Raw genomic sequence first — 16,083 nt, forward strand, 5'->3', positions numbered from 1 at the left:
TGCTGGGAGTGGAGCTGCGGCTGCTTTTCTGCTCCCAGAAGCTCCTGTGGCTGCGAGGAACCCGGGTTTCCAGGGGAAGCTCCTGGCTGACCCCAGGAGCAGCACGGTTTGCCTTCCGAGGCCACTGAGGGTGGTGCGACCTGGCAGGGTCATGGCCTAGGGCACAGGAAGCCCGGGGAAGCTGCAGGAGCTTTCAGAGCAAAATAAACAGCTTTGGCTCTGTTCCAGCTCCCGGCACATCCTCCCTGCTCATCCTGGGGCCGGGGGTTGAGCTACTGCCGGGCTCCTGTGGGACAGGTGGGGCCAGGCCTTCCCCCTGGGGCGGTGGCATGTGCCAGGGGCGGTGGCACGTGTCAGGGCCGCCCAGTGGGCAGGGGCAGCCAGGCCACTGCTGTCCCAAGCCTCAGGCGCGGGATGCAACTTCTGCGCTGCCTCCCCAGGTTTTACATGTCCCAGGCCATGTCCCTGCTGGTTTGTGCTGCCCCCAGCGGCCTTGAGCGGATCCCCCGCACTGCCCCTGGGGCCGGCCAGGAGCTTCCCTGGCCTGGAACCTGCAGGAGCTTCCGAAGCAGAAAAGTGGCCGCGGCTCTGCTCCAGCTCCTGGCACAGCCTCTTCGCCTGTCCCAGGGCCAGAGGGCGAGCTGCCACTGGGCCCCTGTGGGGTGGGGGGGGCAGGCCTTCCCCTGGGGCAGTGGCAGTCCCCACTCCCCCTCTTGGGCTGCCCGTGGTGGGGGCAGCCAGGCCATTGCTGCCCCAAGTCTCAGGAGTGCAATGCAAGTTCTGCGCCACCTCCCCATGTCCCCACCAGCTTGTTCTTCCCCCAGTGGCTCTGGGAGCCCCCTGCACTGCCCCCCGGGCCTGGCAGGCATTGGCCCCTGGTTGGGGGTGGGGGGTAGGCCTGGGCCCCCTGCACACCAGGGGCCCAGTGGCCCACTGGCAGCTCGCCTTTTGGGCTCTGAGCTATTGCACAGTGGGGGCAGGTGCTGACCAGCTCAGTGGGGAATGCACAGGGCACTCCCATGCAGACCTCACATACCCTCAAACCCTTCCTGCAAGCCCCACAGCCACACCGTCCACCACACACAATCACACATCCCACAAATACTATACACACACCCGCACACCCCCTCCCCATACCCCCCGACACCCCTGCATACCCCACACAGTAAACAAGAGTAAGACTGCATTTTGAGCTATTATGCAATCACTTCTACATATGAAGCAGAAACTCACGCATCAGGACAAAAATATATATTTTTTAATTGAATTAAAATATAATATTATGGGTATTTGATTTTTAGTACATAATTTGGTTTTTTTTTCTGGTTCTAAGATGGCAAACCCTCTTCCCCAAAGGAGTACTTCCAGGGGCAAGGGAAGGGATTTCTGGTGGCAAGGGTTAGAGGTCAGGGGCAGGACTTCTGGTCCCAAGATGTTGACCAGAGGGCAGGGCACCTGGCAAAGGGCAGGGCTACCCATGTGGCCCTCAACAGCTTGCCAAAACTCGCTAAGTGGCCCTCCTCCCGAAATAATTGCCTGCCCCTGACTTATGTGCTGCTTAGTGGAAAGCTTCTCTTGCTCTCTTTGTAGAATAAGATAGATCTGGGGTGACATCAAAAGAAGTAATAAAAAAGAGATAATGGATCAATGGCACTTTTTATTGCTGCAGTCCTCCCTTTGGGTTCTCGTTCAGAACTGAGTTTATCTTAAGGGTAAGGACAGGAAACCTTCTGTTTGGGGATGGATGGACAATAGTGATAGAATCTGAAGTCCAAGTGGGCAGAATATTTGGAAGCTCTGGACCTTAGTCTAGCATGTGTAGCAGCTACTACTTAAATCTTAAATCCTGATTACACTTTAGAAGAAAGGGATGGGAAAGTGCTTTACAATATATTTTAATTGTCTTGAAAAATGTATGTGGTAGCTATTTTCTTCTCACCTGCTTTGTATCCCTGTTCTTTTTCCATTATCCCTAGACTTTGTTTCAACCCCAGACAAACTTCTACAACAATTTAGCCAAGGACTGTGTGGCTCAAGGCTGTTGTGTTGATTTGTTCCTATTTCCGAACCAGTATTTGGATGTGGCAACACTGGGGGTAGTAACTTACCAGACTGGGGGCTCCATTTATAAGTATACCTATTTCCAGGTAAGAACTTCCTTGGGTCAGTCTGTCATCTGCTCTGCCTAAGATTTCTCAGATCCAGCATTATAACTTACAGTGGTTTTGTTTAATCTTTACTGCCAATGTATCTGTACTAAGAGGAAGAATGTGACTACCAAAAAGTTTTAGAATACTCCTCTAATACGAAAACCATTAACACCATAGAATAAACCATCATCTGAGTTCATTGTATACAGGACGTAGTATCCAGGTGATGCTGGCTGTCTAGATTTTGTTTTTCCTAGACCTGCATAATTTGAATGCTTAATATCAGATGGGAAAAGCTTTGTTTTCATTTTTGCTCAAAAATAAACTTCTTGAATACCCTGCAATTTAAGTGAGCAATGAAATTTTGGCTGTTTGAGAATGTAAATTTGAGACTCGCTGTATCAGGCAGACCTAGCCTTCATTCATAACAGGTGTTTTTTTCCAGATAGATATGTTTTATGAAAGTGGGAAGTTATTCATTCTTCAGCCACCTGCAGATGAGCAAACTGAAACTTTAGGAGAGGGGTTTTCAACAAGTGTACCCCTTCTGTCTCAAAGTTTCAGGTCATGTACCCCTTTATATTAAAATTATTTGGAGGGCTGAGCCAAGGCCCCCACTGGAGGGAGTGGGGCATGGCCTGGGACTGAACGGGGCCCTGGCTGAGCCAGGTTGTGAGACAGTTGGAGCCCAGATGGCTTGTCCATGGGCACAGGGGGGCTCCTGCTGCTGCACACACCCCGGTGGAAGCCTGGGGGGCACGTGCCCCCCTGAACTGCGTGTGGGGCAGAGGTGACTGCTGCTGTGTGCTGGGCTTTGCATGCTACTGCAACTGCTGCCGGAGCCGTACGATGCCACGTGTTCCACTGCTGGGAGGGCAGGGGGCACAGTGCAACCCAGCAGCAGCAGGCATGTGGTGTCACACCGCTCCTGGGCAGCTATAATGGCATGCAAAGCCTAGCGTGCAGCAGCCACCTCCACCCTGCGCATAGATCAGGGGGCACATGCCTCCCAGGCCTCCACCAGGGGGCATGTAGCAGTGGGAGCTCCCCACCCACATATCTCCTATGAATTTTTTAAGTACCCCTAGGGATACACGTACCCCTGGTTGACAACCACTGCTTATGGGGATTTGGGGAAGTTTGCAAAACATTTAAGTGGCTCTATTAAAGGGAATCTTGTCAAGATCCATCTCAAGTAGCGTACACAGTTTTGAGTGTTTGCTTGTCAATGCGTTAGGATTGATACAACAAAGCTTCTCTGAAATTGGGTTTTGATACTTTTACCCTCTCACATTTTAAATCTGGCGACACATTGTAGGAATTCTATGCTTGAGAAAAGACTGTGACCTTCCATTCAGCATGTGGGAGAGAGACAAAGGTTTCTCTCCATTTACATTGCAGCTTATTTCAGAAACTCATTTGGATTCCCATTCCTCTCATCAAGCTGAAATGTTGACTGGCATTTCCAGTAACGGTGTTTTGTTAATAATGTGCAGTCACAGGCGCGAATGTCGCTAGCAGTTCATATGGAGCAGGGATCCCTGTTAAATATCTGCAGAGATACATAGTATTTTTAAAAATGTACTTCTGCAATAGTTCATTCATTAGAGGGGGGGAAAAAAAGGTGACTCGTGGTGGTTGGACAAACTGGGCCTTGAGCCCTTTGAAATTACTCTGATTCTGGGGATAGGGTGGCAGATTTAAAGCATCTCTCATGTGAGGAGATCTGAAATCTGTAGGGTAACTTCTGTTGTGGAATGTAACACTTGAGAATTGTTTCTTGTGTTCCAGCTGGAAACTGACCAGGAACGGTTCCTAAATGACTTGCGCAGAGATGTCCAGAAGGAGGTGGGATTTGATGCTGTGATGAGAGTGCGCACAAGCACAGGTAAGTATTTCGTATTGTCTAGGCTTAATTAAAACTAGCCTGTATCATTACAGGAAGTAGGAGGAGAGCAGACTTCTCCATGGGCTGGAACATACTGAAATTAGTCTGTAAAGTCTGCTGTCCTAATTCTTCAGCATCCCTGGGATTATGGGAGGGTTGAAAGAAGAGGTATGGTGAGAGAGATGTCAAGACAATTTTATGTCCTTGAGAAGCGGGCTGCCATGTCATCCCAAAGGCTGTCTGCTGGGCTCTTCTACTATAGAGTATGGTTGGTTCAGCTCCATAGCCTTCTTTTTCCTTACAGGAATTCGAGCGACTGACTTCTTTGGAGCTTTCTACATGAGCAATACAACAGATGTGGAGCTGGCAGGTCTGGACTGTGATAAAACCATCACAGTAGAATTCAAACATGATGATAAACTGAGTGAAGACAGTGGCGCACTCCTTCAGGTGAGCCAGAAATGCCAATGTGTAGGGGAAGTGGGTGGGTTGGGAACCAAGCTTAAGAATGTGCTGGCAAGAAACTTAAGCCATTGCCAGATGGAGTCGTCATACCATTGAGCATCAGAGTGAGATCACTCCCTTATGCTAAGTTTCTTCCCTTAGATGTCTCTCTCCAGCTTTTCAGAAACAGGGCTACATGATCATGTTGCTTGAGGGGTTTTGCACTGATTCCGTAACTGGCATCTAGGTTTCCTCCAGTTCCTGTAGCAATGTACAGTAGAACATAGATTTTTTTCATATTGGGTGATTTGCTACCTGTCCTTTGCAGTGTGATGCTTAATTAAGAATGAATCTCTCAGCTGCTTGCTACTACTTTCATTTCAAAGGACACTGTTTCTCCAAACAGCTAAAGCACAGTCTGAGGCAGCTGATAAGAGAAGTAGCACGCTTTGAAAGAAGAGTCACAGCAAACAACTTTTGCTTGTCCATGGTCCTACACAGTTGTTTGCAGTTTTATGTACCCCTGCCTAGTACTGGGTTAGGAATCTAACCCTGTAAAGAATCCCAGTTCTACTGCATTATAGAAAAAATGTTATCCTTGGATTGCTGACTTCAAATTAACTCCCTACAAGTGTTCTTTTTCTTCTCTGTACAAACATCACACCTAGCTGTGCTGCCTTGCCATGTCCTCTTGCATTCCTATGTCCCTCCTTCTCAAAGCCATCCTGAAAACACTTCCAAGACTCCTCCAAGCCTGTCTTTACTTCAGAGCCCCTGTGCCCTCCCCTCACCCCATAAAACTATGAAGAAATTGGCTAAAATCAGTGCTTGGTCTCTTAATGTGGTCTCATCCCCTCTCCTTCTCTGTATACTGTTTTCTTTGATTGTAATCCCTTTCAAATGTGAATAGTGTTGTCTTACCTGTCTGTCCAGATATCCAAGCTTTACTACTTAAAATAAATGCTGTTCAAACATTGACAGGATTTGAAAATCCTTAAGTGCCTTACTGCACATATGAAGAAAGCAAATAGTAATTGATGGAGAAAAAATTTAGTTCTTGGGTAGAACGGGCTGGATCTGGCCTGTTTGGCCCCTAAAAAAATTAGAAAATTAATATGTATTTATCTGGTCCTGGCTGCCTGTCAAAGGTGACAGAAGACCGGGGCAGTAGGACCCAGGGGGAGCCTGAAGCAGAACTAAACAGCTGCAGCAGCAAGTCCAGTCACACCCTGCCTTCAGCCCCTCCACCCTGAGCCCCAGCCAAAGCCTCTGCCTAGCAAGGGCTTCTGGAGGGTTCTGGCCTGGGGCTATTCCTGCCTCCCTGTGCCAAGGGAAATACAGATAAGAAGTGGGGAGGAGGAAGGCAGGGGAGGACCGTGGGTGATTACCCCAGTCCTCAGGGCCAGCTGGATCGGCTCCTGTAGTCCTAAAGCAGGAAATGGCTGTAGCAGGCAGGAGCGAAGGAGCAGCAAACAGGTGTGTGGAGCGCAGCGATAGTCAGGCAGGCAGAGCACGGGGTCTGCGCCAGTGCAGCGGGGCCCAGAGCAGGATGGCAGGAGCATAGGGCCCGGGCTGCCAGGGGCTCTGTGAAGCCAGGTTAACTCCCTCTCTCCCTGCTTGAGCAGTGCAGGCCCTGCACTCCTGCCATCCCACTCTGGGCCGTGCCAGCGCTGGCCCCAGTACACCAGCCCAGGCACTGTGCTCCCACATGGCTGTCGCTGCACTCTGCACGCCCGCTCACTACCCCTTCCCCTCACCTGCTGCAGCCATTTCCTTGTTCATCTCCCACCTGCCATGCTCCAGCATCACATGGTTCCCAGCTGCAGCACTGGGAATGCAGGAGCAACTGGGATGTGGTGCTAGAGTGGCCGGGATAGGGGGATGGGGAAGCGGCAGGAGAAGGGCAGCAGTGGCAGATGGGTGGGCAAGTGGCAGTAAGTGGGAGCACAGGGCTTGTGCTGGTGCCCTGGGGCCAGGAGTGGCAGCAGCGCAGAGCCTGCACTTGAAGGAGCACTGGTGGGGGCAGGCTGTGGGCAAATCTTTCCCCTCCATGCAAGTCACAACCCTCACCAACCACCTTTCCCCCACACACTCACAGACCCCAACACCTATCCATCCCATCCCCCTCCCCTACACCCCACATACCCACAGACCTATACCCACTCTCCCACAATATACAAGAGTAAGACTTCATTTTAACCTCTACATACACTACACAAAAGCATGTAAATCAGGACAAAAATATTTTTTTTATTAAATTAATGAATGTTGAACTACATGTTTGATTTTTAGAACATAATTTGGTATTTTTCTGGTTCAGAGATGGCAAAACCCCTTGCTGAAAGGAGTAATTCCAGGGGCCAAGGGGAGGGACTTCTGGTGGCAAAGGTCAGGGGGTAGGACTTCTGGTCCCAAGCTGGCAACCAGGGGGGTGGGGCACCAGTCAAGGGGAGGGGCTACCCATGCGACCCTTGATGGTATGCCAAAACTCATTAAGTGACCCTTCGCCCACAATAATTGCCTGTCCCTGTCATAAGGTCTCTCCTCCTCTAGGATTGAGATGGTGTTTAACCCACTAAGTACAGAATTTGTTATTTTGGTTATTCATTATTTCCAAATGTAGCAAAACTGAATGGTTCCATACTCCCTGTTTTTAATAGTTGTTTTGTTCCGTCTGTCTTGCAGTGCGCTCTTTTGTATACAAGCTCTGCAGGACAACGGCGACTCCGCATTCACAACCTCTCCCTGAACTGTTGCACGCAACTAGCTGATCTCTACCGGAACTGTGAGACGGACACGCTCATCAATTATTTAGCCAAGTATGGTAAGGATCTGTCTCCAAGATCATCTTATACCTCTCTGCACTAAAGGCTGAGCCAGACTCTGAAGAGTTTATAGATCTTATGTGCCCCTTCCCAGACAGTAATGATCCCAGTATTGTTCCTCTGCCCTGGAAGCACAGGCAAGAATCAGCCTCACCCTCTGAGTCGGATGCAGAATTCTGGTCTCTGGATTTGGCTTAAAGGAGATACGTACACACACAGCTTTTATAAGATGCATATATGCTTGCTTCTAGAGCTAAAGTGCTTTCATCCTTCTCATGGTCGCTGGGTTCTTCTACTCTGGGTATGGAAAGACACAAAAATGGTCCCACATCCAGTAGGTGAATGAAAAAACCTTGTCATAATACAAACAAGAGCATAATAAAATTGTACAAATCTTAAAATGGCAAAAGCTATGTGCATGCACTCCTAGGTGTTTTTCTTGTATTCTAACAGTGACCTCTGCTGACCCAGTAAGCAATTACATTGCTAGGTTCAAAGGAGTTTTCCAGATTTACTTGCGGCAAATGTATTATCAAAATATAATAGAGTTGCTCTAGGTTTTGAAGTCTAGTTGGACTAAAGATTTTGGACCATTTTGAGGTAATTATAGGTATTGATGGTTACTTGGTATCTGTGATGAGCTCTTAACTTTCTGTGCAGCGTATCGTGGAGTTCTGAATAACCCAGTCAAGACGGTAAGAGATGCTCTGATCAACCAGTGTGCCCAGATCCTGGCGTGCTACCGAAAGAACTGTGCCAGCCCTTCTTCTGCTGGCCAGGTAACTACCTCAGTTTTGGATGGCAGGTGTGACGGAAGCAAATTGAGAACCATACCCTTCCCACCTATTCCATTAATATGGGTGATGTACTTTAACAATGAGAAAAACTGTCCATTTAACCAGAGGACCTGGAAGAGAAACTATATTTTGAGTGGCTTCTTAAATAGACTTCTGGCACATAGTCACACAAGTCAGCACCTCAGGAGAAATTCATCCCACAAGCCCTGTGGAATGAAGTACAAGTGAATGTGTTAAAGGAGTTTAGCCTCTAGAATTATGTGGATTTTGGATTTAAATCAGCTCCTTTAGTTTGAAGTTATTCTACTGACTCCATGCAAGCCTCACTTGTTGCCAGGTGTTTTAGTTGGCTGTAGCCACAAACTCCCGGAAGGCCAATTTAGAATGGACATAAGAAAAAACTTCTTTACAGTCCGTGTATCCAGGGTCTTGAACAGACTCCCCCCAGAGGTTGTGCAAGCACCTGCTCTGGACTCATTCAAAAGGCACTTGGATGCTTATCTTGCTGGGATCATTTGACACCAGCAGACTTCCTGCCTATGGCAGGGGGGGGGGGGGGATGCAAGGTCCCTTCCAGCCCCTAATGTCTACAAGCCTCATTCAGCGAGAGAGCTCGTTATTAATTGCTGTCTGTTCTGCATCTACATTATGACCATGTCCCACATTGTGGACTCATGTCCATTTACAGTGCTGCCTGGTAGCCTTCAGGCTCTTCAAACTGGTGATGACATCACCTTAAGATGGCTGAAACAATATTCCAAAACCATATAAGCTAAATAAATTCTTCATCTTGTGCTTTGTAGCTGATTCTCCCTGAATGCATGAAGCTACTTCCTGTGTACTTGAACTGTGTGTTGAAGAGCGATGTCCTTCAACCTGGACCAGAAGTCTCCACTGATGACCGTGCCTACATTCGCCAGCTAGTAACCTCCATGGATGTGGCAGAAACAAATGTTTTCTTTTATCCCAGGCTTTTGCCCTTGGTAAGTGCTTCTAGTTAGTGTACATCAGTGGCCTTTACCCTGTACAGAAGTTCCATTGCTATACCACTATACCCGGAAAAGTAGCATTTTAACAAAGAAGAGCTGCATGGGAAAAGTGTTGCTCCCTGTCATTTAGCAGGATGCTTGATTTCAGCTGTAAATTAATTTTTGCAAGTTGTATGTTGGACAAGGTACACTTTTCCTCCAACAGTCCTAGGGGAAAGCACCAGGGCAACTTTTTTTGGAGCCTCAAAAATCCTCTAGCTCCACTCTAGTAATTTTATATAGTTTGTAGTCCTTCCAGGAGAACTGAATGGACTTTTTGACATTACTTCACTTGGTTAGTGGAATACCGTGAACATTCCCAACATAAGGAGAGTACTGGAATTGCAGAATACTGATGCCAGGGCAGTCTACTTATGAACAACAGTTTTTTCCTAATCTCTTTTGATATCATACTAAGCAGGAAAACAAAATTACAGGAAACAGCAATAATTCAGTCCAGATTTGACAGCCCTGCAAATTGTTACCTAATGTCCATGTTACAAGAAAATGTGCAAGCAGTTAGAAACTGATTCAAGAAATTGAAAATCCTTTAGGGTCTTGAAGGCAGGAATTTGTGTGGCTTAACAAGACTTTCTTCCTTTTATAACATATAACTGCAGGGCTTGATTTACTGTGTTTGATATTTTAACAGACCAAAGTTGATGTGGACAGTGATGCCTTGCCAGCAGCAATCCGGAACTCAGAAGAGCGCCTCTCCAAGGGTGATATGTACCTGTTAGAAAATGGACTGAACATCTTCGTGTGGGTGGGGGTAAACGTACAGCAAGGCCTGATCCAGAACCTCTTTGGTGTGTCATCCTTCAGCCAGATCAGCAATACTATGGTGAGCTAGGCCTGGGGTACAAGCTAGAATTAGGGTGTTCTTCTAATAATGAGAGCAATAAGCAATCCCTGCCTGAAGATAGTCTTCTAAAAATCTCCTCAGGGTTCCTTATACCTAATAGGTTGTAGAATTGGAAAGCACTTGAGCAAGAGTTCTCATACTAGCTAATATCAGTATTCATGAAATCAAGCCCAGCACAGGACCAGACTGCTTCCTCTCTACCCCACTTCATGAAACTAGGGAAGATTTTGCTTAAATCATAGGTATGTTATGGGTGCACAGCAGCCTGGGGGTAGGGGGTGGCAATCAGAGAATTACTTGGAGTCCAGCAAGAAAATTATTGCAGCAGGGAAACCAGCATGGATTTGTAGCAGGTAGATCATGCCTGACCAATCTGGTTTCATTTTGTGACAGGGTCACAAAATGCTTAGACACAGGAGTAGAGGTGGATGTCATTTCCTTGGACTTTAGCAAGGCCTTTGATATGGTATCACATCCTATTCTCATAAATAAATTAAGAGGCTGCAACATGGATGTTTACGCGGTCTGGTGGGTGGCATATTGGCTTAGGGGTTGCACCCAGAGAGTGGTAGTAGATGGGTTGGTATTGACTTGGAAGGATGTGGGTAGCGGGGTCCTGTGGGGTTCGGTCCTTGGACCTGTACTCTTCAGTATCTTCATCAGTGACTTGGATGTGGGTGTGAAGTGTATTCTGTCCAAGTTTGCAGATGATACTAAATTGTGGGGTGAAGTGCACACTCCAGAGGGTAGGGAACAATTGCAGGCAGACCTGGACAGGTTGGAAGAGTGGGCAGTACACAATAGGATGCAGTACAACAAGGACGCATGCAGAGCACTGCACTTAAGATGCAAAAATATCCAGCACATCTACTGGCTGAAAAGTGACCCTCTCAGGAGCACAGAAGTGGAAAGGGATCTCGGAGCCATAGTGGACTCCAAGATGAACGTGAGTCGTCAGTGTGACAAAATCATCAGCAAAGCTAACCACACTTTTATCATGCATCAGCAGTTGCATGACAAATAGATCCAAGGAGGTGATATTTCCCCTTTATGCGGCATTGGTCAGACCGCAGTTGGAGTACTGCGTTCAGTTTTGGGCACTGTACTTCAAGAAGGATGTTGATAGACTCAAGGGGTTCCAGAGGAGGGCCACTCGTGTGGTTAGGGGCTTACAGGACAAGCCCTGTGAAGAGAGACTGAGGGACCTGGACCTCTTCAGCCTCCGCAAAAGAAGATTGAGAGCTGATCTTGTGGCTGCCTACAAATTCATTAGGAGGATGCAGCAAGGGATCGGAGATGCTGTATTCACCAGTGCACCTCTTGGGGTAACAAGGAACAATGGTCACAAACTGACAGAGCAGATTTAGGCTAGATATCAGGAAAAACTTCACAGTAAGGGTGGCCAAAATTTGGAATGGGCTTCCAAGGAAGGTGGTGCTCTCCCCTACCTTGGGGGTCTTTAAGAGAAGGCTGGATAGGCATCTGGCTGGGGTTAGCACTTTTTCCTGTCTAGGCAGGGGGTTGGACTCGATGATCTGTTAAGGTCCCTTCCAACCCTAGCATCTATGAATCTATGATAGCGGGGTCTCTTTCTCTCGCCCTCCCCCTGCATCCTCTAGTCTTGCAGATTCCAGAAGGAGCCATGCCAAATCAGATCCATTTGCATAAAAGCCCTGTATCCCTGTCTTGGCATCCTAGCTGTGGAGCTCCAGTATCAAGAGTAGTGTTACCCTTTTCTGGTTAGTTCTGCAGGTCTGGAGAAAGAATATTAAGTGGCTGCCCATTCTTCCCTGTAGACTATAGACACCATCAGACTCTTGGGCAGATGTTGTCTCTGAGATGGATGAACTTTCTTTTGATACAAATGGAGTAGATGGCCTTTTTGGTCTGATCCCAGAGAACAAGGTGGATGCAGTGTAACCAAAACTATGGGTGTGATTTTTTTTTTTTTTTTTTTTTTTTTTCCCCCCCTTCTTTCTTTTCAGGCAACTGTTTAATCCCATTTTACTTAGTTTTAAGTATAGGGGTTGCTCCTCTCTAGCATCTTGTATGTGTTAGCCTGTTTTACCTAGCTTCTGAATTAGGTTAATTTTGCCCAATAGTAGTGGGTAACTGAACTTCTCAATTGCAGAGTTCTTCTTGGTCTCATTGTAGGATATGTCTGCACTGCTAAGTGCATTGTAGTATAGAGATGCTCAAGCTAGCTTTAAACTAGCTAGCTCGGGTATTATCAGAAACGGTCTAGCTCAGAGGTGCTCAACCCCCAGTTCCCAGGCCAGATCTAGCCTCTGGTGCCAAGTCTTCCAGCCTGCGGACCTCCTTGTGGATCTGAAATCTTTGCAGTGGGGAAGCCAAAGTTCCAGACATTTTGGAAACTCCATGAGCTGGATAGCCTGGTCCTATGTGCTAGGTCTGGTGCACAGGGTAGTGTGGGCTTCTATCCTGACAGGCAGAGGCAGCATGGGGCCAGAAGACTGAGCACCATGAGCTAGCGACCTTAATGTAACCAGACCAGGTATTGTCACATTGTGCTGCAGTATGAACATATACCTTGTGTATTCCTTTTGTAGTTAGAGGAATTATTGTGGCTTATGACGATCTATTTTTTATTAGCAGTGAAGAGAGCAGATTTGTATGCCGAGCTAATAGGGTAACAGTTGTCCTGTAGTGCTGACCTCTTGGCTGTGCCATCCCTTTTTAATTTTCTTTAATAACTTTATTTGTTTCTGCTTAGCAAACTGACCAAAAATGCCTAGACTTGAACTTACGTAGTTCAAGTAAAGCAGCAGAGTTGGTTATTAAATTGTCCTAATTCTGTGTAAGATGGATGTTGTCTTTTATTCCAGAGCACTCTGCCTATCTTGGAAAACCCCTTTTCTAAGAAAGTACGATCCATCATGGACATGCTGCAGGCACAGAGATCCCGCTACATGAAGGTAAAAACCTTAGAGCCATCTGAGTCCAACAGATTAATCACCTAAAATGCATCTTGGATGGAATTAACTTAAAAAACACTAACCTTTTCAGTATTTTGCCAGTATAGTTACTTGGACAATTGAAGTTCTGCTATTGCCCATGCCCAGAGCTGCTGCAGTCTTGATTATGCTGAGAGACTTGGTGCCTGTCTTGTAACCTAGTCTATTTGGGATTCACAAACTTGGCTTCCTACACCTTAGTCCTCTGAGGAGCCTGATATAGCAAGCATGCTTCACATACACCAACAATATTGAAATTAGCACAAAGAACAGTAGCTAGGACTTCTTTTATTAAAAAATTACAGACAGGAAAAGTGCAGACCTTTTATTTAGTAGTATAGGGGTTAGAATAGTTGTCCAGGAAGTGGAAGGACCTGGGTTTTAGGTTCTTCTAAGCCTGAAGGGGTTTCAGAACCACATCTACCTTCCAAGAGGCTATGAAGTTACAGGTGGCATTGGTATAAGGTTGCTTTCCACATATCCTTGATTTTAAAACATTTTTTTAATCACCAAAGTTGCTAGCTGAAACTAATCTTTTTTTTTTTGTTTGCTTATAGTTAATAATTGTGAAGCAAGAAGATAAGTTTGAGATGCTGTTCAAACATTTTCTGGTGGAGGACAAGAGTATGAGTGGGGGGGCTTCATATGTGGACTTCCTCTGTCACATGCACAAGGAGATTCGACAGTTACTGAGCTAGAGGAGGGAGTGATGCTGGACTCCAGCAGTGATGTTTGTCTCCACTAACCACCTGATCCATGGGCCCAGCTCCCTCCAGAAGGACAACATAGAAACCTGTACAATTCCATAATTTTTAATACATGTTGCATAAGCAGAGATCCTTTCAACCTCTCCCAGTCACATTTGAGAGAGATGCAAACATTTCCTGGTGAGGGCTGGAAAAAGGCGTTTGATCCCAGGTCTTTTACCTGTAACTAAGTTGTTTCCTGTGCTTGGCAGGAATCTACCCCCTATGCTCGCTAATCCTGTCGTAATGAATGTAGTTTCTCAGTTCACTGTACATGATTCAGTATTGGGTGAAAAAGCGATAACTTCAAAACTACTGGTAGTTGCTGTGTGTTTGTGTGTGCGCGCATGCTCCAAGTGTGAAGAAGAGCTAGGTGGGGAGGACAGGAGGCAGGCCACCCTGCTGGATGGTGGGAGCTGGAGCAGCTCAGCATTTTTCAGTCTCCTATTTTAAGGAAAAACATGACATGCCACGTACAAACTGCAGCATGTGGCCCTCTGGACCAGGAATCTTTTGAGTTGAAAAAGAAATGAGCTGAGAGGATAGCAAGGTCCTTCCAAAATAGTCACTGTAGCAAGAATTGCTGTGTTGGCATGTATTAGAGTAAGTAACTGGTGAGTGCACAATCAACAGCTGAATAGGAGAAGGATAGAATCAGTGTCTCCTGCTGGCCTGAATGGTACCCCCTCAAATACCTTCCTTTGCCTTTCTTTGGGAAAAGCAGCCTTCCCATCTTACTGTTCTGTGTGGAGTCAGTCTACCAGTTCTGATTTCTTATGGCCTCCCCCTTTTTTTTCCCCTGAGAATTTACCTAGACTGTCCAGTTGGTGGAGGTCATGATGCCTGTCCTTGTTTATATATGAAATATTTTTTTGCAAGTTGATATGTGGCTGTGTGGGAACGGGCACTGCAGGGGCAAGGAGGCAGCTTTTCCCAATCCAAACGGTTGTGAATCGCAGCAAATAAGGAAGCATTTTAATTTTACTGGTACAAATATGAGGCTGATTTGTACTCTGGAGTGCAAGGAAGGGAATACAGGAAAAATAAGGTTAAAATGCACCACAGAAGGTATTACCAAGTACCTGCTGGAAAGGGTCTGGGGCTAAAGCAGAAAGTATTTTCAACCTTGGATGTTTTATTCCCTAATTTTATCTCTTGAACCATCTACATAGGAACTATTGTATAAACTGTTTGCTAAACTAAAATACCTCAGACAGACTGATCCATCCACATTTTAGTTGGCTTTACTGACCACTCCACTGCTTGGTTCATCTAAGGTGGAGGACAGGACTCCTGCAAAGGTGGTGAGAGTCTAAATCAGATTGAGAATTCTAAGGGCTTGTTCGTTAATTTTTTTAAGTAGACTAATGTGTTTAACTTGAACACACAACTGTTCTTGCAATACTCGGGATTTAATGAGGAGGCAACAGCACTGAAAGTTGAAGGAAAAAATTAGCGAAATTCGGGGTGTTTTGAATGCAGTTAGCAGATCTGTATTACCTGGACTCGGCATTGCAATGTAGGGACCTTGTGTAAAACGTATTTTTCCGAACAGCTGTCTGTGGTTTTAGTTCCGTGACCTGTAGCCTATGTATAAATTTGAGGGTTTTGTTTGGTCTAATGTTGCAAGTTTGTCCTGCCTAACAGCACTCTACACTCAAGGGACTATGCGAACTATAATGGATACACTTTCAAGGTGTAGTGGACAGAATCTTCAGCATCTTTTTGTATGACTATAGCTGACACTTTTTTTTTTTTTTAAACCCACTTACTGCCTCCAACCAAAAATCTAGATGTTTTTAACCAGCAAAGAGACAGCTTCCCAGGAATGTAAGGCTCAGCAACCACAGACTTCCATAATACTAACTTCTAGCATTAATATGAGGGGAAAATAAGATCATAAGTGAACCTTTCATTTTCTTCACTCTTGGGGGTTTTTTTTTTTCCAATGCATCTTTTAATTTGTAAAGAAATAAAAAATATATATATATATATTAAGATGTATTTTATGTCATTGTTAGTAAATAAATACTTCTTATTTTTCCAAGCACTGTATTTCGGGGGCAAGGGAGAAAAGAAATGGGAAGGCCTGGGATCTTGTTATTTTCCCCACCGTGACCTACATGATGCAACATTTTGACAATGAGGTTCAATATACTAATCACTTTTTTTTCCTCATTTGTGGTGAATGGTGGTTAGCATTTCAACTGGAATCAAAACAAATGAGGTGCTGTTAAGTTTTAGTATTAGCCTGTTGGGAGATAAAGGTTTAGAAGGGGTAGAAACTTAAAAATATTTATTTTGTTAAAGTACTCCTTTTTTCCTTTCTAAGATCAAATTGGGTCAAATTATGACTGCTTTTTGG

At 45.9% G+C, this 16,083-nt stretch overlaps 1 protein-coding gene across 4 annotated transcripts in view; it reads left to right on the plus strand.

The window, feature by feature from the left end:
* SEC24C (SEC24 homolog C, COPII coat complex component) overlaps positions 1-15,694 on the plus strand; it is a 60,285-nt gene extending 44,591 nt beyond the window's left edge. For all 4 annotated transcript variants that reach the window (XM_006016263.3, XM_006016264.3, XM_006016265.3 and 1 more), the window contains 9 exons: positions 1,977-2,147; positions 3,942-4,038; positions 4,343-4,488; positions 7,168-7,306; positions 7,968-8,086; positions 8,908-9,087; positions 9,785-9,976; positions 12,844-12,933; positions 13,530-15,694. In XM_006016263.3, coding sequence (XP_006016325.1) covers positions 1,977-2,147; positions 3,942-4,038; positions 4,343-4,488; positions 7,168-7,306; positions 7,968-8,086; positions 8,908-9,087; positions 9,785-9,976; positions 12,844-12,933; positions 13,530-13,670 — 1,275 coding nt within the window. In that variant the 3' untranslated portion in view covers positions 13,671-15,694. The remainder of the gene's footprint in view (positions 1-1,976; positions 2,148-3,941; positions 4,039-4,342; positions 4,489-7,167; positions 7,307-7,967; positions 8,087-8,907; positions 9,088-9,784; positions 9,977-12,843; positions 12,934-13,529) is intronic.
* The last annotated feature ends 389 nt before the right edge of the window (positions 15,695-16,083 follow it).

This window comes from Alligator sinensis, unplaced genomic scaffold (genome assembly GCF_000455745.1).
Source record: "Alligator sinensis unplaced genomic scaffold, ASM45574v1 scaffold109_1, whole genome shotgun sequence".
In the NCBI taxonomy this organism is placed as follows: Eukaryota; Metazoa; Chordata; order Crocodylia; family Alligatoridae; genus Alligator; species Alligator sinensis.